The sequence below is a fragment of the Neopelma chrysocephalum genome, unplaced genomic scaffold (assembly GCF_003984885.1).
Source record: "Neopelma chrysocephalum unplaced genomic scaffold, ASM398488v2 Primary Assembly neopelma1_103b, whole genome shotgun sequence".
In the NCBI taxonomy this organism is placed as follows: Eukaryota; Metazoa; Chordata; class Aves; order Passeriformes; family Pipridae; genus Neopelma; species Neopelma chrysocephalum.
This window is the reverse complement of record NW_020897767.1, coordinates 4,645,509-4,671,663: the sequence shown is the minus strand read 5'-3', so window position 1 is coordinate 4,671,663 and position 26,155 is coordinate 4,645,509. Positions and strand designations below refer to the sequence as shown.

Genomic DNA, 26,155 nt, shown 5'->3' with positions numbered 1-26,155 from the left:
TCTCTTCCTGCTCCTTTGTTTCACCTTGCCCTGGTACAGTGCATTCTGACACAGAGGAGCTGGTGAACTGAGATTTGAAAACAACATGCAAGTCAGACCAATTTTGAAGCTGCAAACACACAGAAGAATCCCTCAGCACTAAACAGGAAGAGTAGTTTGCCAATGTGCCTTTTAGATCTCAACTCTGTTAATAGGAAGCTGAAGAGAAAAGCAGGTAATAGTACATCAAATCAAATATTTGACTAGATTTCAGAAACCACTGATATCCCTTGGGTATGGCTTACTTACAGATGTGTTATTCATAGGTACAAGTGTGGAATGCAACAAATATGGATACCCCAAAATAGCAATGTTGTAAATTCTTTTTTTAAGATGCAACCAATTAGTGAACTTCTCTACTTATGCCACCATAAAAATTGCTGAGATAGGCAAATGCTTACAGCTTAAGACCAGCACTAGTGGCAAAAATGGTAAAATAAGAAAAAAAAAAAAATCCAAATCTAACACCAAAAACCAACAACCAAAAAAACAACCAATCAAACAAAACAAACAAACAAACAAAAAAACCACCACTAAAACCACCCACAAGAAAACCAATATGACAGTGATGTTCCAAACTAATGAGTGCCTACAACAGGCAGCAGTGAACAGATAGAAGGTGATATATTTGAGTTTTGTAATTGTCCCACCAAAAATGTCTGTCAGGTGAGTTGGCAGTCAGAATTTTTTTTTATTCTTTTTACAGTAAGGAAGTCCTCTAACATTTGCATGAGCCTCCAGACAAGCAGCTATCTTTAAAAGTCAAACTGTCTGGCCAGATTCTGGGCTGTCTGATAGAGTTATATTGATTTCAAGTGAGCTTGCTGATTTAGCCTACTGAAGAACCCAGCATCATCTGATTAGGTTAAGTAAATTGATTTTTGAATCCTGACTATTTGCAAAAACCTTATGAACAACCCAGAGACCACCCAGGAAAGGGTAAAAAGTACTTGGTCAAGAGTTTTATTGATACATTTTATTTCTAAAAATCAATTTTTTTTTTCACCAACAACTCAGGAACAGAAAAGTAACAAAATTTGTTCACTAAATTATTCATTATTAGTTACTGAACTGGGTTCCTATACTATAAAAAGCAGCAGCTCCATGGAGAGCAGAAGGAATTACAGCTGCTAAGAAACAGTGGAGAACACAAGTGTAGGTGCTGTAGGAATTCACTTCTGGTTCTACAAAGCTATTTGAAAGACCATTAAGTGGAAGACGAGCAGTAGAAGGGGAACGGACTGGTGCTGGAAGCTGCCTATGGACTCAAAAGAACACAAGGAGTGCCAGGAAACCCCCATCACAGTCATAGAAACTCAAGGAAGCTGTACCTGCATAAAGCTCTGCCCCAGCCTTTTCCAACACAGGGGCCAAATTCAATAATAAATAAGTATGCCCCCTTTTTTGTCCTTTCTGTCCCATCCTAGATCTCTTGACAACACCAATAAAGGGACTAGATTTGGGGATTTCAGGTGGATTCCTTAGGAAATTAGCTGATAGAGTCATATCATATATGTTTGTACAGCCCAATAACTTTCGAGCTCTATTGCAAAATTTGGTTTAAATGCTGTCAGAAGAGAGGCCACAAAGGTATTTAGTTCCTAGAAGTTTTCTGCAAATAGATGGTTGAGTGATGAGGCTAATAAAACTTTTCATATGCTTACCATGGGAAAAGCTACAGCTTGAGAATTTCTGTCCTTTCCTACACTTTGAAATCCCCACAGGAGAGAAGTTAAGAACTTCCACTTGCAGGAAAAGCTTTGATCAATGCCTGCACATTATAAGAACCCAGAAAACCCTATTACTAGGCACAAATCCACTCAAAATCAATCAAACTCCATTTGTTTATGGCTATAGGAACAACTAGCAATGTCTGTCAGGCCACACCACATAACTCATCGTAGATAAGTCAGAAAAGAGCCGACAAATAGAGACCGAGTTCATCTATAAACAAACAGATACATGACCTGGTGCACGAAATCTGGAAGGTGCTGTGTCCCTGGCATTAGCAGCACAGAGTCCTCAAATATAAAATAAGAATATTTTAATGCAATTTTTAAATCCCTACAGATACCCTGATGCAAAGCATCAGCAGGAAGATTCAGGACTGTTATATTCATCTTTAATGAGAAACAAGTTACCCGATGCAGCCAGAGTATGCACACATATTTCAATACTTTGACAGCAAATTATGCTGACTAAAAAAAATACAGAATCTTCAACACCAAAACATAAATGTGAGCAATTATGTTCTTACATATTTTTCTTATGTTTCACCCAGCGTCCCAGTGCAGTCACTTGGCTCTCACGCAGAGTCCTGGGCTGACTGCACCTTTGACTTAGGACAGCCCAAGTAATACAACCCACAGAAATTGTTCACATTTGCAAAGGGGAAAGTGTTTCCAAGAGGACCAGGCTGGCTGATGCCAGGAAAAGTGTAGACTTGCTTTTCTACCCGTCCCCCTTTCTTCAAGACATCAATAAACTTCTAACACTGTGTTTTTAATATGCCATGACTTTAAATGGCATTGCTGAACACAGATCTTATGGACCAGTACAGTAACCATGCAAAGCTCTTGAGAAGAAACTATCTGGGAATCCAGCAAGCTGCTGGATTTGGAACTACAGGAATATCAGGAGGTAAATTAAAAACTGTGTACGTGACCATTTTTGTGCTATTATCACAATATTCACTAGTGGGCAGAAAAAATACCAATACTATGCTTGAAAAATGTATCAGGGAAGATGGTAATCAACCAACAGTGCCATGATAAAATCTTAACTGTACCTTCTGCTGCCCACTACAGGATGTTATTTTTGAGAATCCCAAAGTGCTCCAAAGGTGGTTAATCAGAGCACCCTCACCACAGCCCCGGAGGCAATTTTCTGATCTGTTCCAGAGAACAAGCAGTGGAGCAGGAAGGCTGCAATCAGCAGGGCAAGGTTTGCCCAGACAGAAATGGCTCCCAGACATCTTGAGTTTCTGTCCCTCACTTTAAAGATTACACTCCTAAATACCGTCTGATGTTTGATATTTTCTTGTCTTTCAGCAGCAAACCACGTTTCTAGACTTCCTGATTGTCAGTGTTGCTTTGATACAAAATACATGGTTCTTCTCCTACATTAAGTGATTATCCTGGGGATAAAATCAGGAAATTCCCTCATTTTCCTCAGAATGCAGGAAACAAGGGAACATTAAGATTTAATAACACCCCATCAGTCGTCTACAAAGCTGATAAGAAGAAAGGTTGCTACTCCGGTGTTCAGAAGCTCTTAGCCACATTAAAAAAAAAAAAAAAAAAAGAGGTCTTCACTATAATTAAATGTTTTATTAAAGCTTTCCCTCATTTTCCTTTCTTTGCTTCTTCCCCCTTCATAGCTCTTACATGTTCTTTCATTCTTCCCTTTGATGTTTGTATGCTTTTCATACTTGTATTGAAAATATTTTGCACTACTCATTTCCACCCCACCTCCCCTTTAAATGTATTGAGAGGAACACATTTTCACTGGGTCTGACTTTGACTCTGCCCTCTCAGCTCATCCACAGCTCAGTGAGAGCATAGAGAACACAGGCTCTAGTGACAGAGTTCATTACAAAGTGGCACAAGAACAAAACACCTTCCATCTCTTCCATTTCTTTTGTCTCTCACCTACAAAGCGAATGTAACCTGTTCACCTTGATCGGAAGACTCGCACAGGATTTATAAGACACAATTGAATAGTGCAACTATAAATGTTACAGTTAAAAGGAAAATAAAATAAGAGTGGCTCCTTCTTTACTTACACGTGTCCAAAGACTCATCTGAATCATCAGGACAGTCAGGCTCTCCATCACACAGCCAGTGCTGGGAGACACAAGTCACGCGGTCGTGACACAGGAACTCTCCTACGTCACACAAGTGATGCTCTCCTGAAAACGAGAATGGGTTAGGATGAAATGGTTAAAGATGAAGGAAAAAAAAAATGGCAAAATGAAAGTGAAAAAATGGAAATAAAACGATTCTGCAAGCTAAAATCAAAGCAAGAAATAGAAATAAAAGGAAGTAATAATTTAATGGTATATAATGCCCTTGCTTAGGCTGTAGAGCCCTGACATTCAGCTGCAGGAGTTCACTGGGAGCTGCTCATAACCCTTCCAATCAGACATCAACATCATCAGCATAAAATACTTGTATGAAGTAAAATAAGAAATTCTGGGTTTTTTTCTAAATATTTCACCATGAAGTAAATCAACAAGCTTTTAAGCTGTCATATTACCAGCAGGGAGGTATCTCATTTGCCTCTCCTGTCACAGAATATATTTTTGAATTGTTTCAAGTTATCAAATTTTCAAGGATACATTTTTGTGACTAAAGGTCTGCTTAAATAAACATATATATAAACTATTTTTAAGTATGTATTTAATGACTGAATCCTACCTCAGTTTTATACAAAGACTACTTTATATTTCCTGCAACAAATTCACAAACAGAGGATTTAGTTATTTGAAGTCAACACTGTGACACCTTGAAAACAATGGCTTTTCAAAGAGGGCAGTTCTGGAAGTCTGGCACACCCACACTATCTGCGGCATTCAACCACCAAAGTCTGATGTCCTTGAGATCTAGAGTTAATTAACTCAAGACTATTCCATCATTATTCAATGTAAAACTATTCTAACATTAATTAGAGCTCACAAAACCTCTGTGAGATATATTATATGTATTTTATCAATATATAAATTACAGTAGGGCCTTCCACAAGGGCCTTACATTGCAGATTGCTGGGAAAAGGTTTCTTGATTATTCTTACACTGACACAAGAGAGAAATAACTCCACTGGAGTCAATACTGTCACAAAGATATAAAGCCAGGTATAAAGAAAGAGACAATTAATACCAAATACACTTGTAGATCTATCCATTGGTTTAGCTCACTCCAAAAGCCAATGGGTGTATTATTACTATGGGAAACAACAACAGGAACTTTAACAAAAAGTTACCATTTGATCCTTTCATATGTGCAGACCTCATTTCCCAGGTCAGGCTCTGAACTGTTGATTGCAATCAGTTTCAAACAAGCCAAATTTGCAACTACTGTGTAAATATATATAATATTGTTTAAACTAACTACATCACAGCTTCTAGAACCCTGTAAGAATTAAGGCATTTTTGTTATATCTTAATTTCTTCCTTTTACTTAAACAGCAAACAGTGCTCAGGCATTTAAGTTGTTTATTTTCTCTGAGAAAAATGAGCGACTGTATAATTAAGAGTGTAAGTTTACATGAACATGGAAGTGATTTTGCTTAAAGCTTTCAGGGAGATGATTAAAGGTCCTGCTTTGATAGCACGTCTTGGCAAATTTTAGCATTTCAAAGATACACAGTAGTATGTGCAAAACATGCATGAATAACTCTTTAATATTTGTTTTTATAGTATTCTTGAAATTCACAATAAATTTCTGTTTCTTTATGGAAACCTTGTACTACAATGTATTAACATGTCCCTGAAAGTGCTGTTTTGAACTATTTTCTTTTGCATAATGATAGGATTATCTTTATTTTCAGCTGCTATCTTTAAAGAATGAATTGGACCAGTTAATCACAAACATGCATTAATTAGTAGGGTTTAAAAAAAAAAAAAAGGAGAAACTATTCCTAAAACAAGTCATCTAGGATGACCTTAGAAGTGAGGAAAACAGTTCTTTTCAGTGACACCTCTCCTCACACTTCTTCCTTCTGTATTACGTGAACTGCACAGGCAGGTTCCCAGCGGATGAGAAAATCACGTTTTTAACATCCCAGTTCTTTGAGATACAGAGCAGATGGTTAGAAATCATTCCTCTATGGGTAAATGAAAGCTTTGCCTCCCTAAGGATAGTAATCCTATACTCCTATCCTGTGCTGCGAACACCTGGCACTGCCTCCTAGAAGGAAAGTTTGGAAAAAAAAAAAGAAAAGGCTGGTGCCTTTGTTTTAAAGTCAACATTTCCAGAGCCAAAATTGTGTTTGTGGTGGTTTTGTTTTTGTTTTTTAAAGATGAGCATATTTTTAAGAGGACAAAGCTCAAAATCTCCATTAGAAAAGCAATTACAAATATAATTCATGCAATTACACGAAAGTTGGAGAACCAAAATGCCATTATGCTGATAAGAGCAAAGGGGAAAAAAAAGGCAAACATCAACCAGCACACGAGGCAGTGACCAATGTCTGCCCACACCAGGAATGCTCTTGGCTTAACAAGGCAGTTGCCTCTGTAAATATACATTCAGCTCCTAAATAACAAGGGATAAAGATCACTGTCCATGATCACATGGACTGGTAGAGGTCAAAGGGATCTAGATCCTTCTTATTTGAGGGAATGCAATAATGAAAAGCAGGTCAACAGGGCTCTTAAAAATGAACTATACAGGAGATAACATTTATATAATTGAGTGCTTCCTCAGTCTACCATGAGAGTCTCAATGATTCGCTGTGAATCTAATTAATAACTGCCTTTGTCAAGGAACCAGGCACACAGAGAAGCCATCCATTTCTAGAACTGTGCTTCCCTGCAGGGGTCAGCACCATCCCTTCCCACTTTATTTCAGCAGCCCCTTGCTTGGGTGCTCTGTGGATCTGCCAGGGTTCTGCTCTGGTCTAAGTGACCCCACCACCACCCTCCAATGGCAGTTCTTGGCATGCTGTCTTCAGAGCACTTCCATCCCCATCTGCTGAGAGCACCTGAGAGCCCGAAAAAACAACCCTCCCATATGGCAACACACTTCAAAGTGAACAAAACTCAGCCTGCTAAAGTCTAGATCCGTTACAACAGGGAGTCTGCTCATTAGGCTTCCTCTAAACGCTCGGAAAAACCACATGTGCAAACTAAGCACAAACAGAAGATTTTGAGTGATATGATATAGCACGATGTGAATGAGTGTTTAGGGATAAAAGTTCATCATAACATAATTTTTTAAAGCTTTTATAACAGTAGCTTAAGATAAACACGAGGCAAGAATGTTTCACGAATTCAAATTCGTTAAATGTTGCACTTAAAGAATGATATTTTCACCACGTTTCAAGCGAAACAAAATACCTGGAAATTTTCAATTCCCTCTCCTTTTACAAGAAAGGAAAAGTGCAAGAAAAGGTGCACATAAACTAAGGGGTTGTCTGTAAATGTGCTCTCCTTTTCCATTTGAGAATGGCAAGATCAAGGAAAGAGCCATGAAATCCATAAATCAAAAGATAAACACATACAAGTTATCAGCTGGTTTATCCCCAGCTGCGGACTCAGACAAAACTCCCAGGAGAGAAGAGGAATTGGTTGCCAAAAGAGCAATTTTTTTTTCAGAAGCAAAAGATCAGCATGACTAAGAGCAGAAAGAGCAACAGGAGTGGTCAGAGAAGTACAATCTGCACATTTTCGTTTGGATCCACTGGTGACTGCATCACCTGTCTGCGTGACCAGGAACTTCTCCCAGTGATAGTAAACCCATTCTGCCATGTTTTCAGCTATTATGCAACTAAAAACTTGCACTTTTAAGTTCTTAATTGGTTTTGCTTTGATTTTAATTAAGTTATCTTCATTACAAGAGCTTAAGAACTCAGAACTCTTTTTTTTTCCCCCCCCCCTCTCAAAAGCATGTTTTCCATTTGGGATTTTCTTTGATCTCTCACTGAAACATGGGAGAGTTTGCAGATTAATTCCAGCAAAATTTACTCCAAAGCTGAAAAGGATATTCCAGTAGCAATTTATGACAGAATTCATCATATACTAAAACCTAAATTACTGTAACTGAAAGGGAGATGGGAAGAAAGAGTGTGCACAGCACTTCCTATGTATGACTTTCAGACTTCATATAATACTTTTCAAATCTTTTATACCTTTTGAGTTAAATCTACATTTTTAGAGTCCAGCACACAGTAAAACATTTACATTTTGGCTGCACTAAACTATAGACAAAATCCTTGGAATGCATCTTGCAAAGCAGTAAATAGTTTTATATTCAGGGTCTAAAAATATAAGATCGTCTATTTCTGTCCTACCCAAGTTCAGTACAATGTTGTGTTCAAAGTCAAAGTTTTATTCACAGAACCCAAAAATCTCCCTCAAGATCTACCAGACCCTGATTTTTGCTTCCACAGTGCAAACAGGCTTAAAGAGCTGTGAGTATGTTCATATACATATATACACACACACACACACATTTATCACTTTTAAACAGGAATATGGATGTTTTATGTGTATTTATTCAGTTCCTGACATATTAGTTATCACTTACTCAGCATTTACTAATCAACTAATTGCTTTATCCATAGGCAAAGCACACGCACAGGTACCAGTCAGTAAAAGCACCATATGTTCATTTTAAGCCACATACGTTTAAATTCCATGTGTCAGCTTCCCTCAGTCTGCACATCTTCCTCCCAACAAGGTCACAGGCATCTTGTTTGGAGTCTGTTCAGTCTTTTGATTGACATCAGACATCCTAATTCTGAGCCCATAACATAGTCTGTAATGTTCGTGCTCAAATTCCTTATTTACCTCTCATGCAGTTACAAGAATTCCTCATATTTTTCAGATTTGCTCTGTGCTACTATAACTTATGGTTCAGACTAAGCAAATATTGATAGAGATCAGTATTAATGAGAAGATTAGAAATATCCACTATTTCATGCAAATCCTGAAGTATTTTTGGAAGTAGGCAGGTGATAAGTCTAGGGGCAACCTTGTTCCTTGTTCATTTTTGCTCTGCCTTTGCCAGAAACCTGTTTCCATTAAGGAGGCTGACCCTGAGTCCCCTCCTGTGGATTTGAACCAGAGAAGGTTATTATTCAGACTTAATTTGGCACACTTTATGGACAGAGAAATCTAAAAAATACTCAGATAATGACAAACACCCAAATATACCTGAGCCAATTTTTACCTAATCAGCAAAGGGTCACACAATAATACATATCTCAGCGAGCTACAAAATTACATGACAGTGATGTTCTGTAATGGCACAAAAATACTACAGAATAGCCAGGTGCCTCCTTTAATACAATAGAGAGACACTAATAGAAAAATATTACCTGTAATCCTGTCATTTGCCAATCCCTGCCCCAAGGAGCCCAATATAGAAAGGAGGCTAAAGGCCCAACAAGCTCCCTATGAACCAGCTCTTCCCAATTATCTTTCACCTCCTTGAAACCTGGAGGAAACACACAAACATGTTCCCCAGGGTGAAGTTGTCCTTCTTTCCAAACAGCCAGAGTTAGACTGAATGTTAATGTCAGGTTGGAGGGTCAAAGTGACCATCACTTATCCCTCCATGTATAAAGAATGACAAGCCCCATAACAGAGTCAACAACGTGTCCTTTCAGCTGCTGACAGCCAGTACCAGATGAACATGAGGGAAAATGCTCTCACTTCTGCAAAGTCCTCAAAAGCTTCCACTGAAACAAATCTTTCATGTGGCACAGGACAAAATGCCTTTGAAAAAAACCACTCATACTGAATGTGAAAACATCTGAGCTCCTCTACCTTGGTCTGTATTATCATACTGTGTTCATAATATTATCATTTAATTCCTCCTCGACAGGAGGAAATGGTTGTAACAGACTTTAAAAAATTAATAAATTTAGAGAAAAAATAAAATCTTTATAAGGAACTGTGAGCATCTTCACAAGAATCTGAACAGGACAGCTAAGAACTCATATATAAGGATGCTATGCACTTCCTAGTCCAACTGGATAAGCAACAGAAACTTTTTACATGCAAAAGAAATTGCAGGAGAGATGAGTTGAATAATACATTTCTTGTACGCAGACACGCTTGCCGCTTCATAAGGAAACTCAACGGAGAACAGACTCAGGCTTTCAGCTACTCCCAGGATCAAATCTCCAAAAGGTCTGACAGACAAACTCCTGAAGAGCAGAAGAAATGAGCAGACGGATGGGGACTGAGAACAAGCCACCCGGAGCCGATTTCAAACCCGGCCCGACGCAGAGCGCCACTCACTGTGCCTCCAAGCAGGACTTCAAATGAATCTTTTTCATCTCCTATCTGTGTTAGCTGCTGTAACAGATATTTCCAAGTTATGCTTTTAACTTCCAAATTCAATTGTAATGTTTTCACACCAAATTGCTTCTCTTTCTTAAAGCGGGGCGGAAACCCTGAGTTGAGACAAATTATTTAAATAAATGCCACATACAATATTTTGTCTTTTGAAAGCCAAAACATTCATTACATAGCTTATTACAATACCTTTGATAAGGCCTCTGCTGAGCAGATGTTCTATCATTGCAAATTTTCACATATGAACATTTTTAGCAAATAATGAAAGATAATTAATTTAGATAAATTTCATCTATCAAAGGGTAATCAATGATGTCATTGTTTTAATTTGGTAGTTTTATAACCATGTAAAACATAAAGCCATTTCATTTGAATATTTCAAGCTCTAATAGGATGAAATCTGTCCACACAAGGAAGGAAAAGCACGTACTAAACTCTTCCAATATTTTAAGATACTGGGAACATTGTGGGAATAACAAGACAAAAATATGCTGTTTATCATCGCTTTACATGAAAGTAAAATTTTAAGTTTTCTTTCAGAGAGCAAATAACTTCATGAAGGAAAGATACAGTTAGGTAAGATGTAGGTAACTCAGACAGTTGTATAATGGGAATAATTCACAACAGCCTACTCCTCTGGCCTGGACAAAGCAAGCACGGCTGAAAGGACGGAGACAACAACTTCAAGGACCAAAATTCAATGCACACGGACAGAGAAGCAACCCTTCATCACCTAAATTGTTTCAAAGCCAATCCTGTTTCTTAGGCTGGAGACAGTGCTTGCCCATAGAGAGCAAATTTAAAGATCAGAGTTCTTGACATGGTAGATTAGGCTCTCCTTCCACGCACTTTGCTTGCTGTGTAATTTGATCATTAACAATCTTTGTGCCAGTTCCAGATAAAAATGTCCTTAATGTCTTCTAAAAGCAGCATTTTTTTCTCCTGAAATAAAAACCTTTTCAGATTAAAAAACCAGAAAAAATAAGTATAAGCAAGAAGTTGTCATAATGGATGAAAAAACCCAAAGCAGTATGGAAGGAACTATGAAGTATCTGGACTGAATTGAACCATCTTCTTTGCTTTTTCTTTTATTTCCCTGGAGGTAGATGTTAAGGCTGTGTTATCACTGGTACTTGGTTTGCTTCTTTGCTTCACTTTAGGACTCATGGACAAATTTTATTCCTTTTGCCAATGGAATATGATACCAAACAGATTAATCCTGAAATCACAGAGTCTTCCAGCAGCTAAATGGTTTGTTCAAGAAAAATCCCAAGAGCTCATATACTCTATTACTTCTTTTGGGTTCGATGGGAGTTTCTCCCTTCCCTCCCACCTTCAGGAGCAACTGGGAGCCAACAACAACTTCAAAGAACCACAAAACACACAGGGCCAGCAGCGACCTCATGAGGTTTCCTATTCCAGCTCCTTCAAAGGTTGCCAACGCGGTTCTTAAGCCCAGTAGTGAAATTCCTGCCTTCCTTGGCTCACCTATTCCAGCAGAGCCCACATTTGCCCCAGCGGGCACGGAGCTGTCAGCAATCAGCTCCTGTTTACCCAGCTCCGAGCGGCCGCTCGCGGCTCGCACTTCACACACGGCAACACGGGGCCATCCATCTTCCCTGCCCACTCCTCTGTCGCTCCGTTGCCAATCATTTAACACTAACTGCTCTGCTAACCACGATCACCGTCACCCAGATAGTGGCCAGGCTTGATGGATAGCAAGGCTGGATTTATCCCACAGTGATTATCAGAACGGGCTGGGCGGGAGGGGGAGCGCGGGGAGGAATTTGCGACTTGCACACAGTTTAAGTGAACTATTAAAATACATAAATCTGCAGGAGATGGCAAGGCAGGAGAAGTGGAGAAGTGAGAATCGAACTCTTGGAGAAAAGCTCATCAGAAGACAACAAACATATTTTTGCAGCTAGGAAAGAAGCCCTGTCCTACCATACCCCCGTAGCTGGGAGAGCCAAGCCTGCTGTCACTAAGCATATCTCAGAATGATCCCACTTAAAATGACACGAAATAATGATGAACAGGTTTCAATAGCAGATGGAGGCCTATTTCATAATTCAGTTTTAATGACCAGAGAAATCTTAAATGCAACTGTTTTGTTTTGTGCAACAAGAGATTTATATTAAATGAAACAGCCAAATCTGCTTCTGTAAGCAACTACATATGTTTAATACACGTTTGTTTTACATTGCGATAATTAATCTACAGGGAAATGGGGTTAAACACTAAGATATCCTTAAATTCAGTTATCAGAAGGATGAGAGAATTAGGAGAAAATCAAGCTAAAATTCTTTTCTTAATACTGTCTATATAAACAGCTAAAAGGAGAATCTTATTACCAGAGTTGACTATTTGATTCAAGTCAGATACCACATAACTTTAAAAACAAAAAAACCTCAGCACAAATACTAAAAATGTGGTAGTAATATTAGAAATTTGCAACAACAGCAAAAAAAAAAATCAATCTATTTTTCATATCAAACTGACTCTAATCCTACAAATGGCTCCATATTTATGCTGGGCCCTATTGAAGTAACATCCAGTATTTTAAATAACTCCAGTCAACAGTTCTAAGTTAAATTGTAAGAATTAAGTCAATCGTACACCAAAGGGTTGCCTAGTACAGGTTTAATTGCAATTTAACAGTTGGGAAAGTAATTAAAATTGTGATCTTCTAGCAGTCCAGGTCTGACTTTTCTGATGGCATGATCCAAGACTGATAATTTAAGGCGTAATTTAGAAATTTATTCAGCGAATAATAATTTTAACACCACTAGAGAGCAATGTATTGTGATTTTAGCTGCTGCTGTCAGTACATCTTCAATGTGATTTTCTGAGTAGGGAAACATATTATTCACACGTAGCAAGATGCAATATTCATCCAAGAAGTTGCTGCTGGAAAATTTTAAATGGTATTTAAGGAGGGCAGGTTGCCTAAAAAGGATATGTTAGAAAGAAGGATCCCATCAAAGTAATGGATGGATTTGATATCAGCACAGTGTCACCTAGCTACCTACAAACAAGTTTTGGAACTACCCCTGCTTGGATTTATTATCCCCCCAGGACAGTGGGAATGGCACTGGGTGAGCTATGTGAGCCTTGAGTAACGACAGGCAGGATTAATGAGCCCATGTGCTCCTTGGAAACAAGAAGGAAATGGTCAAAGCTTTGACACTAAGGAGAAGAGTTGGATTGATAAAAGGATGAGATCATCATCACAGGCTTCAAGTTCAGACTGATAACAAAACCCTTGATTTTTAAAGGAAGGTAAGAGTCACCCTTCCCTGATAAGAGCTTTCTTGCAGGAACGAGCTGTCATCTTAGGTTGCATTCTAGGATCATTGTTTCATCACGCCAGGAAAACCAAGTACTATCACTCTGAATTATTTAATTCTATTATAAAAAAAAATTACTGATGTTTTGAAACATTAACATATTTTTAAAAAAACAATCGTATATACATATATATACATTAAGTATTGAATTATTCAAAGGCAAACCAAACTGAAGGAACTACCAGCTTAGATAATTATTCCTTCAGCTTATTAAGGTGACATTTTAATATCGTTCATAAATGTTAATCGGTATTTTTAAAAAATACTGTGAAAGATCCGATATCAGAACAGATACAAGGAAAAATAAAGACAATTTTGGATACAATATTATCAAGCAACTTTGTAGAAATACTTCTGAAAGTTTATTGCTAAGACATTTGGACACTTGACAAACCAGAATAGCCCCACATCCTTATGGAGGAAACATTTAATTCAAAGGCAGCATTCCTGTGGGAAGCTTGCCTCAGCTATTGCTTTTTCAAATCCCTGCTGTCCCTGAGGCTATTTGTGTCACACAGGATGGTCAAGAGAAACAGGCAATTAGGAAACTAAAGACAGCATCAGGAAAAGAATCGATAGGATGGTATGCAGGAGTCCACACACACACTAAATGTTTTAGTCGTACAAAAGGAAGGAAGAAATAATTTAATTTTTAACATAACTGCTTTCTCCAAACTGTCCTGGTGTCTGATGACTGAAGGGTGGCCAATACAATCCTAACTTTTAAGAAGTTCCACTGCAGCCATGGAAATCAGGCTCATAAGCCTGATGTGCTGAACAAGGAGCGGACACCTGTATAAATATGACACCCCAGGTTTCACAGGGGAAGGTCTCACCACAGAAGAGGCTGGAGGAAATCCACCACAAATACAAACTCAGGCTCCTCTTTGTCCCCTCTCTCCTCTGTCCAAAAATCTTTACGTTATTTTTGAGACTTTTCACGTGTGGGGAAAAGATAATCACATTTCAAATGATGGGTGAGGAGGCAGGAGAGGAAATCAAGAGATTCATATCCAGGAAAAATTGGCAATCTTTAAATAAAAACCAAAAGACACCATCAGGTAGTAAGCTCAGACAAACCTGCAGATATAATCTTTTTAGCAGGCCAAAGGGATGATGGATATTTAACCTTTGTCAGCAACAGCAGACCTCACTTCTTCAGGAGGGGTGCTGAGGATTTTACTACCAGCTTTGCTTGCTGCTGAGATTGTGCAAACAAAATTATGCCTCGGTTTTACCACACATTAAGGGAACAAAGACTCTCTTTGCATTGAGCTACTTTGCCTCTAAATGCTTATTACTGTTCACCTTTAAGCGATTTCATGTGTATCAAAGGTGAGCCACGTTTTATACTGTAAAATATGTAAAACCTTGTCAACTGTCACTTCCCTGACAGTCATTCCCAGTTACATCTAGGTGAAGCAAAAACATATGCTCAAACTACCTCTGCTGGGATTATTAAACAAACAGTATGTTCTGTAGATTAAACCATAATTAGTTACGATGTCAGTATTGTAAAACCACAGTAATTATGGCCCTGCTTGTTCTACCAATTTCCTTAGCACTAAAAATGTAAATTCACACAGGGTAGCATGAAACTGGTAGTTCACAGTTCAGAAGTCTCTCTTCTGATGGGTAAAAATACTTCTGGAAAACTAAGAAAGTCAGCAGGCTGCTCTGAGAAAAAAAAAAAAATATATATTTATATATATGTAATTTTAAAGCTTCATGGGACTTTGGATCAGGTCATAAATAAGCAGCTTTCATATCCCTATGCAGTATGGACCACTTAACAGAGTTAAGTGACATTCATCTTTATACCATCTCCTCCCATGAGAACTCAGGAACAGCAGACGCCCACACAGAAAAAAACAATATTAGAAAGCATGTATTTTTAGCAACTTTAATTATATTCTAGCAGCAGGAAAGAAAGAGATGCAGAACTGTACGACCAGGCAATTCTCCCCAGAAGACAGAAACAGCTTCGGAGCTCTGCAGCAGAGTGATTTCAGTTGTGAGGGGTTTAGAGTCAGAGAATTACCAAGAAGGTTGTTTTGTTGGTGCTGCACTAGTTATTCCTTGCGGCTGCTCTGCACAGTCTCAGCAACTGAGCTAAATCACTGAAGCAGACACAATCCTTAACAATTCCTGGGAAACATATGGATACGTACATGAGAAAGAGGTGGTTTGGCCAGATCTATGACCACAGTAATAACAATACTTCTAAGGTGTTTGTTTTTTGTTTGTTTGTTTTTTAAATGGCATCATAGTTCTAAGTTTCCCCCAGCTGGGGAGTCATTAAGAACAGTCCACTGTACTTTAAGACACAGGCAAAAGCAGTTTTACCTCTCCAATCCACTGCTGTTGAAAAGCTGCAGACCTGAATGCCAGCCTAGACTATGTAATACTTTTAATATTTAATATTTTTAATACAAATTCCTAAGTAACTGGTATTCCAGCGATATAATGGTCTCAATAACAAATGGAGATCCAGAGAAATGGGGTTCTGAACTAACTCAGTTGATGAACTCAAGTAACTACTTTCAATACACTAAAGAAGTAGTTTTTTTCTGGGAAGTAGGTTGAGGAAAGATACAGGACAAAACATTCAAATCACTGCTACTGCTAATTAAACATAATCAGTCTTTCATTATACCTACTGCTTTTGCTGTGTGCAGGGTATGATGGGTCATTTAGATTTCATTTAAGATGCAAGTGAAAAAAAGGGCTTCATCCCATTCACAAACGACATATTTTCCTGCTGCAAAATCCATGTCTCTCACAGAGCAGCACAAATAACTCCAGGATTTGACAGAAGCTCAGGTTAGGAAATATTTGCATTACAAAGGTAAATGTTTAGTTTGGTGGTTTAGTGCCATATTAGTTTAGGGGAAATAAAGGCTCATCTCTTGACTATGAAGGAGGTTGATGGAGCTGCTGGAGGGCACATGCTTTGCCTCTGTGCCCAGCCCAACCTGAGGCAGCTCCCTGCTTTCAGGACATCACTGATTTAAAACCTGCAATAGGAAATTACTGTTGTAGCAAGCAACAGAGCATCCCATGCATGTTAGATTTTCAAGGTGGATGTTACCAGCACAGATAAAACGATACCTATTTTGTATTGTAGCAGTAAATAAATGATGAGAGAAACCCTTGCTCAGAACGCCATCGCTTTATAGAACCGCATTTAAATGCAGGAGTTTTACAAGCACTGTTAAAATAAGTGTTAATAAAAACCACACACTTAAAGCATATGAATATATGTTCTTGTGGGTGGATCTATTACAGCTTCAAGAACCAGGACCAGAAGTAAATAGTCCCCAGGTGCTCAGCCCACTCACAACTTCGAAAGGGGAAGTGCCCATGAATGTTCCTTCCCTCTCCGAGCAACGTTTTAAGGAAAATGTAAAGAATTTAAAGCCTGGCAATCAATAAACCAAGCAAAGGTTTCTTACACAATGGGTCTTAACATCTTACAGTGCCATTAATACTCCCTTGAGCACTTCAACACTGAATCTAGACACATTCTTTAATAATCCAGGAAGATTATAATGCTGACTAAGTTCTTACAAATGAAGTTGTGCTCACTTGAAAATACTTTTTGTCTAGAACTCTGGCAGGAACACATGCTCTGTTATATTTGATACCACTTGCCCATTACTGCTGGAGACAGGTCAAGTGCCAGATCCTATAAGCCAATTTTTAAAAAAGAAATAAAAAAAATCAAATTATTACTTATTTAATCTCAGAAAATCATATGCAGCATTATTCTTTAAGTCATCAGTGGAAGGCTTGTGTAATAAATATTTAAAGTACTTTATTTCTCAAAAATAATTGCAATGGCTCAAATCATGGTGTGCCAGTCAAAAAATATTAACTTAAGTTTCACTTGCTGTATTTGCAGAACAAATACAAGCCTGAATTAGGGCTCAGGGAATGGAATATTTAGTTTGTACAATCTAAATATATCTCCCAGGGAAAAACAATTAATTATCTTTGTTACTGCCACTACTGCTGAGAACAGCTGCAATTTCTGGCTTGCCAAGTTCACGTCATTGAGGGTTATTCCTATTAATATCAATTAAGATCTAAACCATTTGAGTCTCTTCAATAATGACACTCAAGTATATTTAAAGTGCCATTTCACAGAAAGCACACCTGTAGCAGAATGGTGACACTATTTTTTTTTATCTTAAAATAAAAAGTAGATATGACTCACTGAAATGTGTTTGAGCAGCAGTAACTGAGGCACATGAATTCCTAAGGTAGATCCAAAGACCTGTGTATTTACTTCCAGTTAAGAAGTGTGGTAAAAATTTCATTCCTGAATTGAATGGGAGATACCATTACACCACATAACTAATCACACTGGCATGAAACACCTTGTGTGACTTCACTGCTGAGAGCACTCAGAGACCACCAGAGCTGGAGGAAACTCTTCCCTGCCCACCTCAGCCTTGCCTTGTATCCACCTAAACTCTGAGATCAGCACTGAAATTTATCTTCTCACCTTAAGACAAGTCCATTCTCTCCCTCACAGCTTTTGACTTTTGCTCTGATGACTATTTTAAGTTATTCAAATCTATTTCTCATTAAGCCATTGTGGGCTGATTAGTAAAGAGAGCAATTATCACATTCCAACAAATTTCTTTCAACTATAAGCAAACACGTTCACATACCAGAAGATTAACATTGATTGAACCAAGTCTAACTAAACTCATGTTTAGGAATTAATAAATTAACATTTCTATCATTTACCTCTTCCTTGACTGATAACAATACAACATGTTTTTTCCCCACACAATCCTACTCAACACTTCAAGGACACATTTTTAAACAACTTTTTCTTAGATTCATTTTCTGAAGTGGCATTAAAGGAACAAAAAAAAAAACACAACAAAAAAAAACAGTAATGGTTTTGAAGATATTTCCAAAGATCTCATTGTGAGACTAAATTTATGATAGGTGAGGAGGATATTTTAGGTAACATCCAGCAACATACCAAGGATGTTTGAAAGCTGCTTTGTGCATCTGCACAAATAAAATATTTTTTCCCTGTTATTTGCTACCTAATAATGTTCACTATCGTAAATATTTAGAAAGTTTAAGCAAAAATAAGTCTTCAAATTCTGGCAGATACAATGACCAGAAAAAAAAAACCCAAGAGATTTTAAGAGCAATTTGATGAGAAGAATAAACCATATGCTTCATTTTGAAGAAAATCACATGTTATCACAGAGGACAAAACCAGTATTCCAGGTAGAAGACATGAATATTGAAGATGACCTAAGGTGATGAATGCAGCTGGATACACAGGGGAAGACTCTTTTTAACTCACACCACCTGTTAAAAGATATTTCTATGATCCCTTGAGACATGCATTAAAATGGCTGGATATTTGAAAGCATTCTGGAAATGTGGGAACACAAAGATGACATTGTAATATTGTAAACAGGCTTCAGAAATGTGAAAGTTTCAGTCAATGAAAATTGGAATAAAAATAGGATAAGATGCTCCAGTCAAACAGTATTTTATTAATTGCTTTGCTAAATGGGCCGAGGATAGTTTTTATCATAATTATTAGAATTTGACAGAGATGGTGGTAAGTCAAATATAGGTGACCATGACTTTCCCAGCTGGGAACACTGATGTGTTTTAAGCAGCCACTGGAGGGGCAGTGAGGTCTCCTGAGGACACTCCAGGTGAGCTCTGCCTCATGGCCCCAGCAGGACCCAGGGCTCTGTTGAGATCTCTGCACACCATTCCCACCATCCCCATGGACTGAGGCACAAACAAACTTCCCATTCTGTGCTTCACAAAAATAAATAATTTTTAAACTGTCTTGGCCATTGGTTTACATTTGGCAGTTAGATCACTTTTTCTCTTTCCATCTCCTGCCGTTTTGATGGAGATCCACATGGGAAAAGTGTTTTACCCCAGCCCAGACCTGGAGCAGCACTTTCCTGTGCTTTTGTTCAATCAGAAATATCACACTGGGAATGATTTTAGCTTAAAAGGGGCATGACAGAAAGCAGTCTGAAGGGCCAGGAGGTAGAGCTGGGTCCATAATTTCACTCTTTTGCTGCACATGTGACTAGTTTAACTTCCCACGGAGACTAATCTGCTGTGCCAAATAAACTTTACCTTCTGCAGAAGAAAGATTTGTGGATTTTTGAGCACTAAGGAGGAACAGTACAAGCTCTGACACTTTACAAATATGAACGAGTTACAAATCCACGTTTCCAGAGCTCTTACAAACTCCACTGATTTTAACTCTGAAAAATTAGTCTTTAAGGCTTTCATTGGACACCTGCATGAAAACCACTTTTGATGGTTTCACCCCTACAGTACCTGACCTCAGCAAGGATGTTTTTTGGTCCTCGTGGATTTCTATGTTGGCCCAAATGTCACTGGACACCATCTCCCTTCTCATTTCTACCAAGTGACATTATTTGTGGTCCATAAGTGGTCCAGAGGAGGCCAAAACAGATGATCAATGACTGGAGCATCTCTCCTAGGCAGAAAGGCTTGAGAGAGTCGGGGTTGTTCAGCCTGGAGGAGAAAAGGCTCTGGGGAGACCTAAATAGGCTACAGGAGAGCTGGAGAAGGACTTTTGACAGAGGCATGGAGTGACAGAACAAGGCAGAATGGCTTCACAGTGACAGAAGGCAAGGTTAGATAAGATATTAGGAAGAGATTCCTTACTGTACAGGTAGTGATGCACGGACACAGGTTGTCCAGAGAAGCTGTGAATGCCCCATCCCTGGAAACTTTCAAGGCCAGGTTGGAAAGGGTTCTAAGCAACCTGATGTAGTTGAAGACGTCCCTGCCTATGGCAGCAGGGTTGGACTAGATGGCCTTTAAAGATCCCTTCCCCAAGCTATTCTGTGCTTCAATGATTTAATGATGCCCCAGAAAAACTGATGGGGAAAAAAACAGGTCTCTTCCATTTGAAAAGGAAAAAGGCCAACAGTACCAGGGGCTGCTGTTAAGGAAGCAAAAATGAGATGAAATGATGTTAATACAGACAAGAAAGAGATGAAAATAGAGACAACTACAAATATCAAAAATTATCAGGATGAAGGCAAAACAAAAAGCAGCCTGAGGAGTTACCAGCTTTTATACACTTAGAAACTGGACCTCTGTACATCCAAATCCATAGAGGAACCAGGTGAGTCAGAAGGAACCTTTTATCAGTGCTACACTGAGTTTATATCAAGTAGACAGAGAAAACAACCTTTGAAACTTAAACCCTATTCATCATTCAAAACCAAATGCAGTATCTCTCCTGTTTAACTCAATGTTGCTTCTAATAAAGTGGGGTAGACTCACTTTATTGGCTTACAAGTTCATTTTTATTCTGATCAGATTCCCTGATAGACACTGTTGTGCTTCCTCGTCCTGTCAAAAGAACGCGGGACCACGACAATCTCAAGGCTGATATTTCAGGACATGATACTACATTTATCATTCAAAAGTAAACATTTTATTTTAAAAATATCCCAAGCAGCTTCCTGTGGCAGGTAAAAATTGTTCTAAGTTTTTCTAGTCATGGTAAGGTCGAACACTGTCAACATAAAAGAGACCAATTCATGAAAAATTAGGATTTTTCCCCCAACCCTGAAGGTAACAGCTTTAAGCAGTGCATAAATTAAAATTCAGCAAATTTAACCTAGATAGTTACCTTACCTAACTTAAAAGTGATGAATAACAAATATGCAGAACTACACAAATTACAGGAAAATCATTTTATGAGCTACTTAGAAGTAACAACCTCTTTGAAGAGCTGCATTTTTTTCCCCTTACCAAACCCAAGCTAACATTTCCCACTTTCTCCCTTTTCTGTCATTTTTCCAATATCTCATGATAAATTCTGTTGTCATTTTTTGTAATTTCTGGTCAGGCTTTTCCTCCTCTAGACATGCAAATATATCATTAACTGAGGCAGGACAACTTCCCTGAATTTTCTGGTGTGCTTCCCACAGAAGGGCACAAGAGAACTCACCTCTATTTCTACTTGCAGCAATGCCACATTGGTATCACACAACTATATTTGTACACACAAAACTAATTCATGCAGCAACACGAAGTATAACTTTTTCCTTGAGTATTAATACACCCACATAAATAATTTAGAATTCAAGCTTGCTGAAACAGTATCTGGGGAATAAAGATCACCAAGAGAAGAGCTCAAGTGAAATTTATTTATTTAGCAAAATGAAACAAAGGCTGTCGGGGATATCTTCACTATCTCTGAAGATGTTGGAAGAGACACGGGAAAAAGGAATGTTTATACAGGTGTCCTTGTGCATTAGTATCTAGATTGGCCATGACTTAATGTAAAGAAGGTTAGAAAACCTGAATTTTGAAAGATTTTCCCTAGTGACCAGAAAAAACATATAATTATAATAATTAAAAAAAAAAATACAGTTCAGCTTAAAGAAAATGATGATTGGGATATAAAGTTGTTGTGTCTAATATATTCCCAACATTCCTGAACCACAGACAGTACGACCAAAACTTTCCTAAGGATCACATTTGTATTTTATTTTCATGTGTTTACTCAGAGCTATTACCAAAGCACTTTTTCACGGAGATGCCAAGACCAGAAGCTGTCATCTGCCAACTTGAATTTAAAACCAGCAGCCAAAATGAAAAGTGTAATGGTACCGTGCTGCACCCCTCGAAAAATCTCTCTGTCCTCCACTTAATTGCAACGACCCCAAAGTAATGAGCATTTCCTGGAACATACAAAGTATTCTTTTTTGACGAGGACAGAATATATTTGTTTCCCAAATTAGGTGGAACCCTACAGATGTTGGCATTAAGTGTACTGATGGGAATCATGATCATCTGTCAGAAAAATGCATAAATCCTCTGGGCTCTATAACAAGTCAACGGCATTCCTGTGAAATATTAACTAGGCACAATGCAGGCATTGACATTTAACTCTGTATTTCCACTGGATTTTTTTCCGACTCATCATTGCTCTCTCCAGTTTTCTCAGGCTCTGCATTTTATAGAAATGACCATATGTTTAGATTTGTATTTGATGACATAATTGCAGAACTGCAGTGAGAGAGCAGCTCGAGCCCTGCATGGGAGCTGTGTTGTGGCCACAGAGCTCAAGGAACTTCTGCAATGCGGTGGAAGACACATTAACAACTTCCAAACCTCAGCAATGAAATGGATATTTATGTTGTCAGTTATAGCAGAAGCAGGGAAACAGGCAGCCCGTAATGTAAACCAGGTTACTTTTACAAAAGTAGCAGAGAAAACAGTAAATTTGAATCTAAGTTTTTGGTTTCTGTGCAGAAGAGGAGTTGGCCTTTCTGTAGAGCCATCATCGTTTACAATATGGTAAGACAGAGTCCTAATGAATGTTTCATGAAGTTGTAGATGGTAGAAAACAGCATCTTGCTCAAAAGAGCAAAATTAGAGTTACGCTTTTTCTCATCAAGAATTCCTTCATGAACTCAAGGACCTTCTCCTTCATTAAGAGTTTCACTGGAAGGGATTTGCTTTCCACATACAGGCAACGTGATTCACTTCTTGACAGGCTTTTTTCTGATTCATCTACTTAATGAAAAGATTTTCAACCAGCAACTTCTGAAACTCCCAAAAGAGAACACCCTCCAGGGACAGCAGCATGAGATGGGCAGGGGGTAATTAACAACAGCTGCAAGTATCTCTCGTGTTCTCTCAATCTTGCCTGTGAGGGTGGTGAGGCCCTGGCACAGGTTGCCCAGAGAAGCTGTGGCTGCCCCATCCCTGGAAGTGTCCAAGGCCAGGTTGGACGGGGCTTGGAGCAACCTGGGCTAGTGGAAGGTGTCCTTGCCCATGGCAGGGGGTGGAATGAGATGAGCTTTAAAGGTCCCTTCCAACCCAAACCATTCTGTGATTCTATGACTATGTGCAACATATTGGGTCACTCCTTCAGAAAGGCTCCATAAGATACCACATCATCAGACGCAGGACAGCGTTTCACTCATGAATCACACACAGCTTTTTAAGGCTTTCCAGTTTTGACAGTCTCAGCTGAGGGGGTAAATGGAATATTTTAAAGTCACTGAAGAAACCCTGAGCACTGTTGCTCTCTTCAGCTTGTTCTCCAAGCTACGAAAGCAAAAGAAAGTAACTGGACTTTGTCATCCTGCCAGCCCTTTAGAGTTGGGAACACTGGAGCATCTCCAAGCTCTGCTGGATACAGTGTTGTGCACACTGAGTTCCCCCATACAGGAGATCATTCCATGCAGTACTTAAAGCACTCGCAAACTTTTGCTGGAATTGCTTCTCTTCTTTCTGTATTTTTAATTTCTAAAATTGTTAATAGACTTCAAGATTACAGCTAAACCAAAGCAAGCATTTAACTTTATATGGTTATAAAATATCTTTAAACGCTATGCTAGGAAATGCCTGATTTTCTTCCAATACTACAGAAAGCCAAACTCCCAAAATCTGACCTGGAACAAAACTTTTGTCCTCTGCATTCTTCTAATCAGAATATTAAAGTAAATAAAATTCATCCAATGGAGCTAATTACCATTTCAACAGAAGTAGAGCCAAGATTCAAGAAGGGAAGAGGTATTAAAAAACCCAAATATACAATCAACAAAATCTTGTACTCTCTAGCAAAACATAATTGGTCTAACTTGATATAGATGTACATTAGTTCTTGGATTCAAAAAGCAAAGCTTGATTACAGCAGTAGAGAAAGCTACCGTGATTATCCTAATTAAAAATTTGCCAAGTTATTTATAGTATAATACAAGGAAATGACATTCATTATCCTATAAACTATTCAACAAACCATTAAGCACTGTAATAAAATCAATTGGCAAAAAGAGGTGCAATTATATGTATACTCATGTAAACTCCTTAGCAAACTAAAACCAAATCATCCCTCAGTCTCAGCATTCCTTATAAAAGCAGTCCAAAGGTGTTTGAGAGATTTAGAAATACAAAAGTAGCTCTTGATTAGCATGTGAACAGTTGTTTAACTTCTAATTCAGTAGCCAATTGCAATTACACTACAGGTTTGCAGAGCACAGATTTCAGAAGAAGAAAAAGAAATTTCAAAAAGCAGGTACAACTCAAGAAAATATGAATAAAAGTCTAAAACTATTTTACCACCCTTTAGAATGTGTTGATTTAATTACCTGATGAAGCAGCATTCTGAAGTCTTTCTGTCACTACACACACAATTAAATCATAAGCAATCAAGGAAATTAGAGGAAAATTAGAAACAGGATTGTCATAAAGCACTGATCACCTACACGTGCAATACACATCTGCTGGAATTTAACTTGCATCTTGGAACAACTGGACTCCTTTACTCATGGTAATTTTTTTAATATATTTTAAGCACAACATTTTCCATAACCTGGACTGTTTAGGATAAAGAAAATAATTGCCCTTTCTGATTCATGGTAACAGCAAGAACCAACTGCAGTGAACATTTCACAAAGGTAGAAGTGAATATGCCATAGGTTGCCAACACCTTTTCAGTGCCAATCCCATTTAAGCCCATTTAGAAAGGCATTACACTGCATTTCTATCAGTTCTGCTGCCCTATCAATTTCTCAAGCTAGAAAATAAAAGTTCATCACCCTTATCTCCATCAGCATGTCCTACATGAGACTCAACACCCAGCCCACCACTGTGACCTTTGGCAACGCTCACAAAGAGCTTCTACCTGCCAGGGTTTGCTTTCACATCAGCTGAGCTGCAGAGTAATCCCCTCATCGATGCATTTGGCATAAAGTGCAATAGAATAAATCAAGTATTTTTTCAAGCTCAAAGGTTGGTTAAACACCTGCAATAACAAAACGAAGCTCTGTGGCTTTGCCAACATATATATTTTTTGGAGAAGCAATTAATGTCTTTGAGGTAGCATGTTAGTGGAAGGGGAACTCTGTGCTTTGATCTCATTAGTGAGAATGAATCACGACTGCAATTCACCAGTGTGAATAAAACCAGGAGACTGAGCTCACATCCATCTCTCCTGCTGTGGAAAAACAGGAGACTGTAACTAGGACTTCCTCACAATAACGGAGATTATACTGCAGAGTCATCCTTTCATCTCTTAAAATGACAAATAAGATACAAACTTAGGTATATTATATCTAAGTAGCCTATCTTTTCTTTCTTATATCTAAGAAACCTTTGACAACTTCCATGTATAGGAAATGTTTGCACCATGTGCTTAGTCCTCTGAATAAGAGAAGCAAATTAGTTGCACATTTTATTAACCTCCCCCCCACACACATATTTACTGGAAACTTTGAAATCATTATTACCTCCAGTGTAACTTCAATTCATAAAACCCATTAGTTACACAAATACATCCAATACCCTGCACTGAGGGTATAAGGTCCCCTCAAAAACCATCTCTCCCCACCCTCTGCACAAACTGCTGGTGTTTGCTGGCAGCAAGACATTTCAACACAGTGCTAAGCAGAAACATTACTGGAAGTCTGGAGCTGGAGCTCACAGAAACAGCTGTTTTCTCTCTGGTAATGTAGAAACTACGTTTCACATCACTCGCTCTCTCATGAGAAATATGAGCAATGAAAAATCCAGTTTTTCCCCTCTGCTGTTGGACTCCAGTTGAAAACAGGAACATCTGTTTGGGCTGAGCACCCCCCACCAGCTGACAACCTGAACTGAAAAACACTCCAAGGACCTAACACCAAATAGCAATTTTTGATGCTTTCTTTCTCTGTCATTAATATTTCTTCCC

General features: G+C 38.4%; 1 protein-coding gene across 7 annotated transcripts in view; it reads right to left on the bottom strand.

Annotated features, from left to right (window-relative positions):
• LRP1B (LDL receptor related protein 1B) overlaps positions 1 to 26,155 on the bottom strand; it is a 677,950-nt gene that overhangs the window by 507,163 nt on the left and 144,632 nt on the right. The window contains exon 2 of one of the 7 annotated variants that reach the window (XM_027695895.1): positions 3,824 to 3,949. The exons of the other annotated variants lie outside the window; for them this stretch is intronic. Coding sequence (XP_027551696.1) covers positions 3,824 to 3,949 — 126 coding nt within the window. The remainder of the gene's footprint in view (positions 1 to 3,823; positions 3,950 to 26,155) is intronic. 7 annotated transcript variants of the gene reach the window in all.